The sequence below is a fragment of the Cricetulus griseus genome (genome assembly GCF_003668045.3).
Source record: "Cricetulus griseus strain 17A/GY chromosome 1 unlocalized genomic scaffold, alternate assembly CriGri-PICRH-1.0 chr1_0, whole genome shotgun sequence".
Taxonomy (NCBI): domain Eukaryota; kingdom Metazoa; phylum Chordata; class Mammalia; order Rodentia; family Cricetidae; genus Cricetulus; species Cricetulus griseus.
The window spans coordinates 16,765,889-16,783,473 of NW_023276806.1; the positions used below are offsets into that span (position 1 = coordinate 16,765,889).

Below are 17,585 nucleotides of genomic sequence, written 5' to 3' on the forward strand. Positions count from 1 at the left end.
ATTAGGCTATAAACATTATGTACATCCCTTGTCCTCACCTATGCTTTTCTAAGCAGGCCATTAACTGAAAATTATTCCATATCTCAAGTAAATGCTTTGGGGTTTTTTGTTTTTTGATTGCTCTTTCCACCAGTCATAAGTTTCTATCCTGGATCCCTGGGCTGTCCAGCCCCTGCACTGGTTCCTGGCCATGCAGGCAGTGTCAGGATTGGGCTCCCTCTTATGGCATGGTTTTACATAACAAATGGTTCATGACCTCTTTGAACCAATTATTGAAGATTATGGTTGGGAAGTCCCAGAAAACCCTCCCCCCCACACAGCTCACTGAGCTTTTTATAGCACTGTTGATTTACTTCTGTGACCAAATGGTTTCAGTTTCTCTGTACTTCACCATACTATAAAAGCTACAGTGCTTTTCATCATTTGCTCACTTGGGAAAGTTCAGAGAGCAGCACAAGATTGCAGGAGGATATAAAACAAAAGAGGCAGAACACTTCCACCCATACTGACCACAAAGATCAGGTAAGAAGAGACACTTAACCTTGCTAGGTCTGGGGAATTCTGCTCTGGAACATGTGGCCAAACCCTGAGCAGGAATAAGATGGAGTTTTGAGGGTTAATTTCACTTTTTAGAACTACCATGACTAGAAACAGCTGCTCCTGGGACGAAGTGGGGTACAGCAGCCAATGAACCCTGGGTGGTATTATCAGGGCATCCAGTCTCTAAATGCCACCATTATACTAATTTTAAGTTAGGGCCAAGGAGACCTGTGACTGAAACAGGGCAGGATATGCACTGGCATGTTTATCCTTTGTGTTAACCTTGTCTGTGCTGACAAAGACACATTTAAATGACTATGGTTAGTGACAGAGCAGAGCTGTTAGAGAAAGGGCTGCCTGTGGCTTCTTTTCAAGAGGGAATCAGAATGAGGCCTGGGAAAAGCCTTGGTGAAGGACAAAGAGAGGAAAGGCTGCCTTGCTATGGGAACACAAAGTGAGTAAGAGATGTGATTGATTCTATGGCTGAATATGTGTGACCAGTGGTCCCAAAACACAAGCTCTGTTTACCACACAGCATGTTTCACCTTGGCAAGTTTATGAATTTTCTGTAGCAACAGAATGAAATAGTCATAGATCAAGATACTTTTAAAATACATTGGTGGCAACATGGGGCAGGCAGATTATGGCCATATGGGGGTGTTTGCTACAGGCCTTCTGATACAAGAAATGGCCAATGAGGCAGCTAAAGATAACCCAGGAAATCTGGCTCTAGACATTACAACATTCCAGATCTCCATAATCACACAAGTTCTAATTAGTCAGTCAACCTTGTAGATTCATTGACATTGTTATGGCTCTTTCCTGGGAACCTCAGTTCACAGCTGAATCCCAGAGTGAAAGTTGAAGGAAGGGCAGTCACCATCACACATCTAATCTTGGATGTCAAGTGAATTTCCTCCTTGACTGACTCATCTCTTCATAAGATTGGCTCATTCCTCAGGTCCATGTACTCCTTAACTCTATCCTGAAGGAACAAATCCTATAATGTAGACAAGGGCTTTCTAGAAGATTTCCAGACACACATAACTGAGGACAAAGTCTGATTTCCTTGTCCCCAACTCCAGGCCCTCAAGCAGTATTTCTGTTTTCTGCAGGCCAGAACCCCATTCCAGAAACCATTCTCACTCATCACATTTTTTTTTTAACAGCTCTGTTCTACCTGGTCAGATCCTAGCCTATCCTTCCAAGTGTTTTACTTCCTACTCTTTGCAATTCTCATTTTTCTTCCAGATGAAGAGTATATAGAAAACTTAAGGGGAATGGCACAAAGTCATTGATGAAAACACCAGCTCCCCAATTTCTTGCTATTTACAACACTGTTGCTTTGTACAATATCCAGTATGTACATAGGTGGGTTTAGTCTCATGTGCTCTGAACTCAAACCCAGTTTTTATTCATGGCTCATTCAGAGTTAATAAAGCTTAGTTTTCAAGGCACTGTTCTTGTGTAGTCATTTGTCTGGAATAGACTCTGTCACGTATTTCTACAAATTTTGCAAAAAACACGTTATGTTGGTTCTTTTGCTGGAATGAGAATGTGATTAATTCTGTAGATACAGACTATTTTCCACATGAGAATTACTACCAGAATAGACAGAATGGATACATTTTACAATCTCTAGAAATTCTGGCCACAACATGGGTGTAACTATTCAGATGATAGAATGAATATATTTTATAATATCTAGAAATAATTGTGAGTATATGCATCAAACAATGAAGTGTGACGTCCATAGGTCTCTGTTTGTTATGATGTTAAATGAACGTTTGATTAGTTATATAAGCTGCAGCATAAGTTAATTTCTCTATATCACATATTATTTTCCATTTGATGTCTTGCACAAAAGAGTTAACAAGGAAAATTTTCATTGCAAAATTAAACAGAATATGTGTGTTGTCAGCAGGGGAATGCTGTCATTGTTTTATTATAAATTAAATTCTTCAATAATATCTTACATAATTCTAAATTTATACAGGTTTACTCAACTATGTGTCTGATGCTCAACAGTGCTGTGTTTTTTTGTGAGTTTCTTTACTCTACCTTCTGAGAGAAAGAATAGGATTCAGGATAATCTCTTCTGTCCTTCTAGAGATAGAGGACAAGGCTGCACAATGGCCATAGAAGTCCACATGCCAGGCCCCATGTGCCTCATCGAGAACGTGAAAGGTCAACTGATAGCCAACCAGGAGGCTCTTGGGATCCTGGAAGACATCACACAGCCTGTGGTAGTGGTGTCCATCGTGGGGCTCTACCGCACAGGCAAATCCTACTTGATGAACAAGCTGGCTGGGAAGCAAACAGGTGAGTGCCACCAACACAGCTGTGCTGTCTCCCAAGAGTGCACTGCTTCCTGCATGAGAGTGTGAAGAATTAAAATCTTATTGTTACACTTGAATGTTGTGATCGTTTTTGTTGTTATTACTTTGTCTGTTTGCTTTTATTTTTGAGACAAGGCCATGCTGTATATTACAAGCAGACCTTTAGCGCAGCATGTAATCTAGGCTGACACAAAAGTCATGATCTTCTGGTCTTGGCCACCTGAGAGCTGATTACGGGACTGAACCATCACATCCAACTCCTAGTTTCTTTCTAAAAATATAACTGGTTCTTTTCATAGATGAAGAAAGGCAGGAATAAAGAGAATTTAATTTATATGTCAATAAACTTTAAGGTATTCTTAAACCTGTCATGTAATAACAGCAAGTTTCTATTGACCTTTATGGCTAAAATGGTTATCTATATAATATAATGACTTTTTATGATTTTAAGTTATATAACATTTATATTTATGATTATTTAAGTATCTAGTTCTGTAGAATTAAACAAAATTATGTGTATATGTATCTCTACCATAGATCTCTAGAACTAGCTCATTGCCACCTGTACCCCTACTCTACATGCTATATCTATGAATTTGTCTGTCCTCATAATGACATGTAAGTAGACTCTTAAAAACATGGGATTTTGTGACTGGTTCTTTCATTTAACATGACATATTCAAGATTTGACACTGTGAGAAATTGTGATTCAAAAATTGCCTTATCTACTCACCTGTAGACTGGAATGGTGAGTACTCTGAATGATGCTGACATGAAGATAGTCACAGAGACTCCCCTAAGAGTCCAGGCTTTCAGGTTCTCTATTTTGTATGAGTCTCATCAGTGATCAAAAGACTGAAAGCAGCAATGTAAGGAAGAAATATTTTCTTTGCTCACAGTTCAGGGGATCTCAGTCCACTATGGCAGGGGAGACAAGATTTTGTGATTTATATGTGTAGTGGAAGGAGCCTGTGGCTCATTCATGACTGACCAGAAAGCAGAGAACAGAGGCCACATGCAAGGCCACCAATAGCCATCAAAGGTCTGACTGCTGCCAGCCAGGTCCTACCTCCTAAGGCTTCCACATCTCCCAACACTGAGCCACCTTTGTAGCCCTAACTGGCTACCAAGGGTCCAAATACATAGGCATGTGATGAACATTTACCTTCAAATCATAGCATTCTACCCCTGACCCCAAAATTCTGTGGCTGCATCTTCATAGGTCCCCACAGTCTTAGAGTCCTAATGGTGTATAAAAGTCCACCATCTCATCTGAGAATCAAGGCAGCCTGTAATGTACAATGGCAAAGAATAACCACCCATATTTGCAGTGTTCAGGGAGATAAGAAGGAGAGTACCCACCCTAGCAAGACTCAACCCAGAGGGGCAAACCCCAAACCCTGTAGCTCCATGTACAGTATGTAGTGTATGTGGAGGTCTTTTCCAGACAACATTATCCCCCAGGCCCTACCTCTATGGTCCTGGTGTTTACAGGACACATGACTCTCTCTAGGGCCAGTTCCACTCACTGACTCGACTTTCCTCAGTGGACATCCTACAGTCCTGACATTTCTAACTTCCTGGGTCTTCATTTTTACTTCAGCTTTACCCTCACAGCCTTACACACAGCAAGCTCAGGAGCTGCATATGAGAGAGTGACCTAGCTACACATTTTCTATGGAACCCTGCTGCAAGTTTGGAGGTCTTGTGACTTGCATTCTGTGCATGTGAAAACTGAGTTTCTGTTGTATCTGATTGTGAGATCAGTACTAGCTTTGGTTTTAGTTAACTCCCCTGACATGACTATGCTGATGTTTTCAATAGAGATCTATTTTAATTTTACAGGCATGAATATTTTACCTGTGGCCCACATACATGTCTGGCATTCACAGATGCTATAAAGGAGCATAAGGTTCCCTGAAAGTAGGGTTATAGACAGGTGTGAGCTGCTATGTAGGCTCTGAAAACTGAACTCTGGTCCTCTGCAAGAGCAGGAGGCACTCTTAACCACTGAACCCTGTTTCTAGATGGATTGTCCTAATTTTATTATCACTTTCAGGAAGCCCTTCTTCCTACATATCTAATCCCCTCTTTCCTCTCTGCTTTTCAGGCTTCTCTCTGGGTTCCACGGTGCAGTCTCACACCAAGGGGATCTGGATGTGGTGTTTCCCTCATCCCCAGAAGCCAGGCCACACCCTAGTTCTGCTTGACACTGAGGGCCTGGGAGATGTAGAAAAAGTAAGGACTGGGGGCACAGTTTGCAGTTCATCCCCTCATGTTTGAGTATTCTACCCTGTTCTCTATGCTGCATTATACCTTATTATGTATTTAATTATTTAGTGTGTGTGAGTGTGTGCCTGTGTGTGCATAGCATGTGCCCTGATGCATGTCCCACCATGCAGATGTGGAGGTTAGAGGAAAACCGGTGGGGTCTGTTCTCTGTCCCACCATGTGGCTCTGGGATTGAACTCAGACTCTAAGGCAGGGCAGCAATAAAGTTTTAACTTAATCATAGCAGCATTTTCACATTTATTATATAACATGTGCCATATTTTGATGGGGGATGTCCTTCTGTACATATGTTTGTCTTATTGGTTGATGAATTAAAGACTAATTGGACAGGCAGGATGATATGTAGAACAAGGAGGATTCTGGGAAGTACAGCCAGTGAGGAGTTGTCATGTGATCCCACGAAGTGACATAGCTGGGCATAAACTGCCACTAGCTAACCATTGAGGTCTTGAGGTCTGTACAGATAGACAGAAATTGACATAGCTGGGCAGAATCAGAATATAAGCAGGGACAATTAGGAAATCACTCTCTTCTCTGTGGAGATGCTGAACAGTCAACATATAGGATGGCAGAAGTGTAAGAGGTCCCTGGACCTTTCTCCTTTAAGAGAAGACCACATGGGAATACTTAGATTATTAGAAATGGGTTAGTAATTGAGACCGGGCTAAACAATAAGAAACCTTAGCAAATGGCAATCAGCTTTATAATGAATATAGTGTCCTGTGTGTTATTTGGTGGCTTGAGAGGCAGTGGGCCCCAGGTGGCTGGTGGGAAAGAGTACACATAGCAATGTTTAGCCTACAGAAATGAGGGAACTTGTCACAGGACTGGACTGTAGAACAGCAGGGCGCAACAGTGAATCACTCACAACAGACTAAGCAGCACCAGTGAGAATCATCACAAATAAAACCACAAATCACAAGAATGTTCACCCAGCAAGAGTTGTGGATGGCATCCTTAGTTTTATTTGTATTCCTTTTGTTTTGTTTTGTACATTACATAGGTCACACAGGTGTTTTGTTTCATTTTTAGGATAAAATCACTTCTAATTGAGTGTATTTTTACCACTGCTGGTCTGAAAGTGACAGAGAACCCGAAAAACCTGTGATCCATGTGTGTTCTGACTTACAGGGTGACAATCAGAATGACTGCTGGATCTTTGCCCTGGCTATACTTCTAAGCAGCACCTTTGTGTACAACAGCATGGGACCCATCAACCAACCAGCCATTGACCAGCTCCAGTATCCCTTCTGAGGGCCAGAACAGCACCAAAAAAGTTGGGTGACCTACCCTCATGAACCAGCTCAGTCACTCTGGTTGTTGGTTAATGAAATAAACAAACAAACAAAGAAACAAACCAAAAATACCCTCACATATATGTACCTACAGTGTTCACACTTATGTTAGGAACAAGACAAATGAAGGTTAGGGCCTAGGTTCCAGAAAGATGTGGAATTACATGGAATGGGTACATTAAAACTTTGGTTGTTGCTATGGTTATTTCTGGGACTTTCCTTAATTAGCTGTGCAGCTATGTGACAGAACTGACAGACAGAATCAGATCAAGATCTTCACCTGACCAGGATGAGGTGGAGGACTCAGATGAGTTTGTGAGATTCTTCCCGGATTTCGTGTGGGCTCTGAGGGACTTCTCTCTAGAGCTGAAATTAAATGGGGAACCCATATCTGCAGATGAATACCTAGAGAATTCCCTGAAGCTTAAACAGGGTAAGAGACTTGCATCGACCAGATGAGGATGTCAATTAAACCCTCAAAAATTCAGATTTTTCTATGTATAATTTTTACGTATCTGCAGTTTTTAATTATTCTAGCTTGTTACTCCTGGGAATTAGTGCTTAACATATGATTTAATAGATTTACTCAAACATTTTCTCTTTTGTAATGAGAACAAATTTGTCTTTTACCTTTTCCTTTATAGTGATTTATTTAATCTCTCTTCTTATAACTTGTTTTTGTTTTGAAACAGGGAATACAGTACATATGAAGATATATTTGAAAATGGTAAACTGTTACCAGTATTTTAGCCCAAATGTTGGAACATAGTGACCCACAACTTCCAATTGTTGTTGGAAATCAAATGGTGCTGTACTCTTGAATTTATATGTCTACGAATCAAGTCCAGCTACACTAAGTGGGTTGAATACTTAGAATGAAATAATCTTTTTTTTTCCTAAGAAGCCTAACAAAGCAGTCAGCCTTCTGTTAGACTGAAAATCCTTAAAGCAAACATCATCCCACTTTTCTATTCTTTTGCTTTGTGTTTTCAGGGCCTCACTGTCTGACCTAGGTTGGGCTCAAGTTATAATCCTCCTGCCTCAACTTCTATTATGCTAGAATTACAAAAGATCATGTGACTAAATTTAAAAATGTATATTCACCTTCCATGTCCTGGCAATAATAAATCCTATTATTGCTCTATTTAGGTACTGGTCAAAGAGATAAAGTAAAAGATTTAAATCTGCCTCAGCTCTGTATCCATAAGTTCTTCCCAAAGAAGAAATGCTTTGTCTTTGAGCGGCCAACTCATGGGAGGAAGGTTGGTCAGATGGAATCATTGCAGGATCAAGACCTGGACTCTGACTTTGTGGAACAAGTGGCAGAGTTCTGCTCTTACTTGTTCAGCTCTTCCAAGGTTAAGATGCTTTCAGGATGCATCAAGGTCAATGGACCACGTGAGTCCTTTCCAAGTCCTCTTGCTCACCTCTTAGGCCATACTACCATGAGATATCTATGGCCAGCTTCTGCTTTGAACAAACATAACCCTATCACCACTGCAGTGCTAAGATGTAGATGGTACCATCATTTACAATAGATTTTGTCCACCAGATTTTCTTGTTGTGAGGAAGGAAAGGGGGTAAAAGAAAAAACTTTTAAATTATTCTAGTAAACTGCATTCACCATACAACAAGTAAGCAAGTATGGCTCTCAAAATTTAGGTATCAGAACAATAAGATTCAGACAGAGTTAGTCATTGTCATGTCAGCACACATAAAGAACTTTTGGATAAGGCAATTTATTCTAATCAACTTGATGGAGAATTTCTGACTGAGAGTGCATGTTTGATTACTAAATTAAAATGAAATGCTTACTACGGACATGTCTGACGACACAGACAAACATGACAGAGGTATGGAGCCTGTTCTCATAGTGCTTGCACCAAAATGGACACAAACTGTCCATAGACACAAGCCCATGTAATCTCCATCCAGCATTCGCCTTTGGGGCCTCACAACTCTTGAGAGGATCTTTACACAGAGTAACGTCTAATCCCATCAATGTGAGGTAGAGGCTGAGATGCTTCTGTCTGTCATTTTTCCCAATGTTGCTAAGGGCACTGTGATTGACATATCCAGAATTAAACAGAATACTGCTTTTGTCATCCATCAGTAGCAGACATTGTCATCTGTTTGTAGGACTAAAGAGTTTGGTGGTAACCTATGTGAACACCATCTGCAGTGGGAGTCTGCCCTGCATAGAGAATGCCGTCCTGGCTTTGTCCCAGACAGAGAATGCAGCTGCAGTGCAAAAGGCCATTGCCCACTATGACCAACAGATGAACCAGAAGTTGCAGCTGCCCACAGAGACCCTCCAGGAGCTGTTGAATGTGCACAGGGCCTGTGAGAAAGAAGCCATCAAGATCTTCATGGAAAATTCCTTCAAAGATGTTAATCAAGTGTTCCTGACACAATTCGTGGTAATTTGTCTCTCAAATTTACCTAGATGTAGGTTTTGTTAGGCAATGTGTTGTGAGAAAATGAAATCAGTGTTTGAGACAGTCATATGTTACTAGATTGTAAAGTAGTAATAACTACTTCTTAATAATCATATTATTATTAAATCATATTTAATGGGATAAAAGTGGATTAACAGAGACTCAAAGCTTCAAAATATTTCTTCTTTCAAAATAAGTTAGTAACATTCCCCCTTCATTGACTTAAGTATAGAGAAGTAATTTGTGTGTCTGATCAAGTCACATGTCCAGTATCAGCAGACCGATTCAATGTTCAATCCAATAGCAAAGCTATTTATGCTTTGAACAATTAGAGGCAAATTGGCATTGAGCCATGTTTACTTCATGTGACATCTCTAGTTCAGCCTGAAATGAGTTTACTTCTAAATCTGTAAATCTCTTTTCTGAACTTCACTGCCAAGAGGCAATGATAGTGTCAGTAAAAGGCTGACATTAGAGGAAAGATGTTGTCACAGTCAATGTTTATATGTTATCCTTGTTTGATATTTTGTGTTTGTTTTGAGAAATGCATCATAAATTCTAAACTCAGGGTTTGTTCCATTCTTACATATTTTCTTTTGATTTCTACTTTAAAGACCGAGTTAGAAACAAAGCAAGAGGAATTCCTTAAGAAGAATGAGCAGGCATCCTCGGATCGCTGTTTAGCTCTGCTTCAGGATATTTTCAATCCATTTGAAGAAGACGTGAAGCAGGGGATTTATTACAAACCAGGGGGTTACCATCTTTATATCCAGAAGACACGGGAGCTGAAGAAAAAGTACTATGATGAACCCAGGAAGGGGGTTCAGGTAATGATGGTTCCATGTGTGTTCTGGAGAGCCACTGACTTCATCCAGACCGCAGAGTGACCCCCAAGCATCATTATGAGAGTGTGCTAATGTTTGCATTGCAGGCATATGTTCCTTCAGCATAACATTGGTGCAGGTTGTCACACTACATATGCCCTGCATATTCAGAGACAGTGCACTCCCTTGACGATTGAGTTCACAGTTAACAATCATATTAACCACCAGTATGACTGTCACCCTGTGTATCAGATAGATTCTTTGTGTTGCAAAGGCCCAATAATAGTCCCTCAACAATCTTATAATTCATCAGTTTGTGCTCAGAATTAGCATTAAAAGACAACTGGCTGTGGTAATATCATCCCATGTCTGTTTTTCTGTTACTCTCACCCAGCCTTATATAGAGAGGGTCTGAGAATCTGAGAATATTCCACGACCTTCAGGGTTTGAGCAGGCCAAAAGTTTATTTTAAAAGCTGATAAATCAGGTAGGCATCCAGCTTTTGATATGATATTTGTTGACACCCATTTCTGCTGTGCAGTCTATCTGCATATAATTGGGGGTTCTGGGATTAAGACAAAACCAAAATTTTTATGTGGGATTTGGAGAGGAGGAGTTTAAAAGGTTGAATACATAGTATACTGAGAGAAGGGCTGCAGAGCTCTCTGTGTTGTGCTGGCTACAGACTGATGCCAAGGTCTCTCTCCTTCACATGCTGGAGCCCGAGTAGATATGACGATAGGGATGAAAACCACTCACTCATCCTGAACAGGGTCCAGTATTCAGTTAGGGGCAATAGGTTCTGGGATCCATTCCTCCTGTGGGGGAAACTTCTGAATGCTGAAAGTATTCCAGAATCTGGGAGGACGTGGTTGCTCATCCTGAGTCCCAAGTCTTTCACGTTTCCCAGGCAGTGGACAAACAAACATAAACATTTATTTGGACCAGGCTTAGCTTTTCCACCTGCTGGCCAGATCCGAGTCCCTCTCTTCTCATAAGGTCTTTGTCCATCCATACTTCTTCACCCATGGCCCATGTGTCTAACATCTCAAGAGGAACAGTAATAATCCTCTAGAACCCCATAATTTAGTTTTCCTACTGGGCAAGCATAGAATGAATTTGTTGGCAAGCCAGTCTACAGAACAGGATGCCCACAGCCAAGTCTTGATACCCCTAAATACATCTGTGGGACCCCTGATCCTGGGGCAGGGGCTTCAAACCCAGCAGTCTGCAGAGATCTACATGAAACATGGGGGACCCATATGTGGTAACATTTGCAATCATTGTCTATTCCCTAGTGTGGGATAGGGAACCATGACATCAGGACTGACATATATGGGTTGTTAGCTTTTATCAGATCCATTAGGGAGAATAGGAAATTCAGGTAGAAATGAATCTTAGCTATAGTGGGTCCTGTGGGTGGGGTCACATAGTCCATCTTTTGTTTCTGTCCTTGTTGGATCATGTAATGTACACAGGATTTAATTTCATGTACTTTCACTGTTGAGGGTGTGTTCAATATAACAGTATGGGATACCTTCCAGAGAGGCTGCAAACACTCCTTTTGTTGATTTCTGACCCAGTCAAGGTTTCCTGGCTTGTAGCTATGAGGTTTTGGGTGGGGGGTGGCAGCTCATATACCTGCCATAGCAGACTCAACAATCTATGTTGGATGGGGTCCTCTGGCTTCAGTTGTACTATGTTTGGCTCTAGGTGCTGTCCTAATCCAAGTGGGTTATTCTCTGCCCAGATTAGTGGGAATTTTATTTGGAGCTCCTTCAATGGTGGCTGGGGGGTTCACTTGGCATTCCAGGGCTCCCTATCCCTGGGGATTAAAGAGGTATTCTTCCCCCTGGTAAAGAGCAACAAAAATTCCAGAGTTTGGAGCCTTCTTTTGAGGGAATTTTATGTTTATAGTATCATCTTTGAAGATCAGTTTGGGCAGCAAATCTCACCCCAGGAGGCAATAAGAGAATTTGGGGTCATTATGAAGGAATGAGTCACTGTGCCTCTCCCTAGATTGACCTCTCTTACAGTGGCTCATGGGTAATTTTGGTACACATAGAACTATGGATGAAAGTCTGTTGGGTAGGATTAGTGAACCCCTGGCTCCATTAGGAAGGATAATTGAGACCTTGCATCTATTGGTACTTTTACAAACTTTCCCTCTACTTTGAGAGTTTTCCTCACCTCCTGGAGGGAGACAAAACACTGACCTCCTGGGTTTTCTTCAAGTTTGAAAAATTTATTTGGATTTTTTTCTCTGACCAATTGTGGCACTCTGTTTGCTGATGTCCAAATACCTTACAAATCGTACACTGATTTTTTTGTAGCAGGGTCTGTCCCCAGCAGGCTCCAATCTCATGGGACCTGCTTTTTTGCCACCTCCCCCAGAATGCCATGTCTTTTGGCTGCGGTCCTCATTTAATGCAGCCAACATTACTTTTGAGTCTTCCAAGCCTTCCTCTCCTCCTGGTCCTCTCGTGACTTTCTACCAATTTTGAGACATTTGTCTCCCTCAAATCCCTCCAACTTCTCAAGCTTTTTACATAGTGTGAGATGCAGATTGAGTCACAAATCTATGTTGATAGCCCTCCTGTTTTCTTCTGCTTCTGAGTCTATAGGGGGATAGGTGAGATACACTTCTATCAATTGGTCCAGAAAAGCAAGTGGGGACTCCTTGTTTCCTGGACTACTTGAATGAAAACCCGATATATCAGGGAGGGGACAGGTTTTGGATCCATACAATGCCCTCAAACAGGGACAGCAAGCAACTTAAAGGAAGAAAACCAGAAAGAGACAGCCCCCAAGATTCACTCAATCAAAATGTAATATGGGAAGAAATAATTGGGGGCTTTCATGGTGGCGCACTTTTAGCCTATCAGTGAGTCCTATAGTTTGTTGCTGTGGCTAGTGCTGGGGCCAACCAATCAGGAGGGGGGATGTCTGTGGATTAATTTTATCCTAGACACCTGTCAAGGGTGTTTTGGGTTGTAGCTAAGCCCCCAGAAATTGTGGGAAACATCTTAGGGCAGAATGAGCTGTGAACAAACAGTGTTCCTTCTACTAACTAGGATCTAATAATACTATCCTCTTTTAATCATCTCTCAGATCTTTTGTTCAATATGAAAGCTACAGCAAAATCACCCCTCCTATCAGCACAGCACCATTTTTCCAAAGTTAGAGCCCATAGTCTAGAAGGACCATATATTTGTTCAAAATGGGTCTCTAATAAAAGATTCCTCAGTGGGGTCCACACTGTGCTATGTATATACTTCTGTGTCTGGAAATCATAGCACCAAGAGACATCAGTAAATGAAAGGGGGGGGAGGGAGACAGGCACAAAAGTTTGTAGTCATTCCTGCTGTTAAATTCATGTTCTCTGTATTTGAAGGCTGAAGAAGTTCTGCAGAAATTTTTGCAGTCCAAGGATGATGTGACTGACACAATTCTACAGATAGACCAGGAGCTGACAGTGAAGGAAAAGGAGAGTGAAGGTGAGGCACAAGTTAAGTGGCTACAAGCACTTGAAAGCTCTGGAATGTTTATTACTTGTAAATCTGGGAAGCTAAAGATGATATAAAAGAACAAAGCTGTGTCTCACTGCTAGTATTGGACATGGATAGGACAATGATGTCAGCGGTAACAATGCAGCAGGTGAGGAGCAGAGCACCACATGGTGCATTTACACTTTCCTTCTTCATTGCTTCCCCAGTGGAGCGTATGAAAGCTGAAGCTGCGCAGGCTACAGCAAAAATACAGGAGGAAATGCAACAGAAGATTGAACAGTTGCTGCAAGAGAAAGAGAAGAGCCATGAGGAGCACAGCAAACAGTTGACTGAGATGATGGGGAAGGCACAGGACCAGAATAAGAATATGCAACAGTTGGTTGAACAGTTGGTGCAACAGAAAGGAAAGAGTGATGAGGACCACAGGAAAAAGTTGACTGAGAAGGTAGATGAAGCACAGGCCAAGTTGAGAGAGTTGCAGAAGGAGAAAGAACATTTGCAGAACCAGATGAAGTGTCTAGAGGAAAAAATCAAACATCTGCCTGAGGAGAAAAAGAAGGAAAATCATGAATATGACCAACTTCGCGAGGTATTTAAATTACTGAAGTTGTTCTCTTCATTTAAAATACTGTAAAATGTGTGTGTTTGTGTGTGTGTGTGTGTGTGTGTCTGTGTGTGTGTGTGTGTCTGTGTGTGTGTGTCTGTGTGTGTGTGTCTGTGTGTGTGTGTGTATGTGTCTGTGTGTGTGTGTGTATGTATGTGTGTGTATGTGTGTGTGTGTGTGTGCATGTGTGTGTGTATGTATGTGTGTATGTGTGTATGTGTGTCTGTGTATGTGTGTGTATGTATGTGTGTTTATGTGTGTGTGTGTATGTATGTGTGTGTGTGTATGTATGTGTGAGTCTGTGTGTGTGTGAGTGTGTATTTGCACATGTGCATGTAGTATCTTTAAAGGGGATTCTGATTCCCTTGATCTGCAGTTATCGTTGCTTGTGAGCCCCTGACTTGGATGCTTGAAACTGATTTATAGTCTGTAACATACTCTTTACTGCTCCACCGTCTATCCAGCTTTCTGTTCTCTTCATTTTTCTTCATGTTGAAATGTCATGAAACCTAAAGGCTGACCAAGCCTGCTCCCTTGTGCTGTTTGCCCTAAATACCTGCTTGAAACCCTGATGCCGATATCTGGTGATTAAGTTAGTAATTGCAAATGTGTCATAATTGCTCCTATAGCAAAATGTATTTTACAATATAGTAGCTATGCTCTTTGTCTTTTTTAAATTTTTTGTAATCAAATTAGAAAAAAATCATTGATTTACATGACAATCCCAGTTCCCACTCCCTCCCCTCGTCCCCTACCACTCCCCTAACTAATACCCTACCTATCAAATATCCTTTCTGCTCCTCAGGGAGTGTGAGGCCTTCCATAGAGGGTCATCAGAGTCTATCATATCCTTTGGGATAGGGCCTAGGCTCAGCCTGTGTGTCTTGGCTCAGGGAGTATCCCTCTATTTGGATTGGGCTCCCAGAGTACACACCTATGCTAGGGATAAGTACTGAACTACCTACAAGGAGGTCCTGTAGATTTCCAAGGTCTCCTCACTGAAACCCAGGTTCCTGGGGTCTGGATTGGTCCCATGCTGGTTAACCAGCTATCAGTCAGGGGACCAAGAGCTCCCCATTGTTCAGGTCATCTGTTTCTGTGGGTTTCACCAGTCTGATCTGGACCCCTTTGCTCATCACTCATCCTTCTCTGCAACAGGATTCCAGTTAAGTTCAGTGATTATTTGTGGGTGTCTGCTTCTAATTCCACCAGCTACTGGATGAGGACTATCAGATGGCATATAAGTCAGTCATCAATCTCATTATCAGGGGAGGGCATTTAAGGCAGCCTCTCCTCTGTTGCTTAGATTGTTAGTTGGTGTCATCTTTGTAGATCTCCAGACCTTTCCCTAGTGCGCAATTTCTCTGTAAACCTAAAATATCTCTGTATATTACGGTATCTCCTTTTTTCTTATTTTCTTATATTCTTTCTGGACTCAAAGTTTCTGCTCCTTCATGTACCCCTCACCCCTCCTCTTCTCCCCTTCTCATTCTCCTAGCTCCCTATCCCCACTTCCCTTGCTCCCAATTTGCTCAGAGATTTTGTCCCTTTGCCCTTCTCCAGGGATCCCCGTATGTCTCTCTTAGGGTCCTCCTTGTTTACTAGCATCTCTGGCAGTGAGTTTGTAGGCTGGTATTCATGTACTCTATGTCTAAAATCCACATATGAGTGAGTACATACCAGTTTTTCCTTTTGTGATACGGTTACCTGGCTCAGAATTTTTTTTTCTAGTTCCATCCATTTTCCTGCAAATTTCAAGATTCCATTGTTTTTTCTGCTGAGTAGTACTCCATTGTGTAAATGTACCACTGTTTCTCTAGCCATTTTTCTCTTGAGGGGCATCTAGGTTGCTTCCAGGTTCTGGCTATTACAAATAGTGCTGCTATGAACATCATTGAACAGATGCCCTTGTTGTATGAATGTGCACCTTTTGGGTATATGCCTAAGAGTGGAATTTCTGGATCTTGCAGTAGACTGATTCCCATTTTCCTAAGAAACAGCCATACTGATTTCCAAAGTGGCTGTACAAGTTGGCACTCCCACCAGCAGTGGAGGAGTGTTCTCCTTTCTCCACATCTTCTCCAGCATAGACTATCATTGGTGATTTTTTTTTTGGCCTTTCCAACAGGAGTAAGATGGTATCTCAGAGTTGTTTTGATTTGCATTTCCCTGATGGCTAAGGATGTTGAACACTTTCTTATGTGCTTTTCAGCCATTTTAGATTCCTCTATTGAGAATTGTCTATTTAGTTCTGTTCCCCACTTTTTAATTGAATTGTTTGGTGTTTTGGAGACTGCCTTCTTGAGTTCTTTGTATATTTTGGAGATCAGCCCTCTGTCAGATGTGGGCTGCAGCTTTGGGTGCAGTGTTGTCTTACTGACTGTGTACTTAGCCTTTCAGAAGCTTCTCAGTTTCAGGAGGTCCCATTTTTCAATTGTTTGTCTCTGTTTCTACTACTGCTGTAATGTTCAGGAAGCGGTCTTCTGTACCAATTAATTCAAGGGTATTTCCCACCTTGTCTTCTAATAGGTTCAGTGTGGCTGGATTTATGTTGAGGTCTTTGATCCATTTGGATTTAAGTTTTGTGCATGGCGATATATCTGCAGTCTTCTACATACTAGCATCCAGTTTGCCAGCACAATTTGTTGAAGATTCTATCTTTATTCCATCACATAAATTTAGCCTCTTTGTCAAAAATCAATTGTTCGAAGGTGTGTGGGTTAATATCAGGGTTTTCAACTCTATTCCATTGGTCTACCTGTCGATTTCTATGCCAATACCAGCTGTTTTCAGGACTATAGCTCTGTAATAGAGCTTGTAGCCAAGTGTTGCCTCCAGAAGTTCCTTTATTGTACAGGGTTGTTTTGGCTATTCTGGGTCTTTTGTTTTTCCATATAAAGTTGAGAATTGTTCTGTCAAGGTCTGTGAAGAATTGTGTTGGGATTTTGGTTGGGATTGCATTGAATCTGTAGATTGCTTTTGGCAAGATTGCCATTTTTACTATATTGATCCTACCTATCCAAGAACATGGGAGATCCTTCCATTTCTAGTATCTTCTTTAATTTCTTTCTTTAGAGACTTATTGTGTGCACTCAAAGATGATACATAGTCCGTAAGGCTAAGATTTCTTTATTCAGATAAACAGCAGCCCAAATGCAAGCCAGAGCGTGCCCATATTCCGAAAGCTAGTATGGCCAGAGAGAAGGACATCCACATGTTCATGGCCTCTTAAGAATTCTCTCCATGTCATCTTCAACCTCCCTTGACTATGCCATCACATGCGTGGCCAGGCACACCAGTAGGGGCTACTCAGAGGCGGGGCTACAATGTCTCCCTACAGAGACTCAAAATTCTTACAGTACAGGTCTTTCACTTTTTTTGTTTACATTACTCCAAAGTATTTTATGTTGTTTGTGGCAATTGTAAAGTTTGATGTTTTTCTGATTTCTATCTCCACCAATTTGTCATCTGTATATAGTAGGGCTACAGATTTTTTTGAGTTAATCTTGTTTCCTGCCACTTTACTGGAGGTGTTAATCAGCTGTAGAAGTTCCATGGTAGAATTTTTCAGGTCACTTATGTAGACTATCACATCATCTGAAAATAGTGAAAGTTTGACTTCTTCCTTTCTGATTTGTATCCCCTGGATCTTGTTTTGTTGTTTTATTGCTCTAGCTAGAACTTCAAGACTTTATTGATTTCAGCCCTCACTTTGATTATTTCCTGGCATCTGCTCCTCCAGGG

At 41.3% G+C, this 17,585-nt stretch overlaps 1 protein-coding gene across 1 annotated transcript in view; it reads left to right on the forward strand.

Moving 5' to 3' along the window:
* The first annotated feature begins 355 nt into the window (after positions 1–355).
* LOC100750355 (guanylate-binding protein 1-like) overlaps positions 356–17,585 on the forward strand; it is a 30,010-nt gene continuing 12,780 nt past the window's right edge. The window contains exons 1-10 of the mRNA XM_027395872.2: positions 356–522; positions 2,651–2,862; positions 4,990–5,117; positions 6,303–6,412; positions 6,703–6,899; positions 7,616–7,864; positions 8,606–8,886; positions 9,519–9,731; positions 13,123–13,225; positions 13,444–13,826. Of these exons, the coding sequence (XP_027251673.1) occupies positions 2,673–2,862; positions 4,990–5,117; positions 6,303–6,412; positions 6,703–6,899; positions 7,616–7,864; positions 8,606–8,886; positions 9,519–9,731; positions 13,123–13,225; positions 13,444–13,826 (1,854 nt within the window). The 5' untranslated portion in view covers positions 356–522; positions 2,651–2,672. The remainder of the gene's footprint in view (positions 523–2,650; positions 2,863–4,989; positions 5,118–6,302; positions 6,413–6,702; positions 6,900–7,615; positions 7,865–8,605; positions 8,887–9,518; positions 9,732–13,122; positions 13,226–13,443; positions 13,827–17,585) is intronic.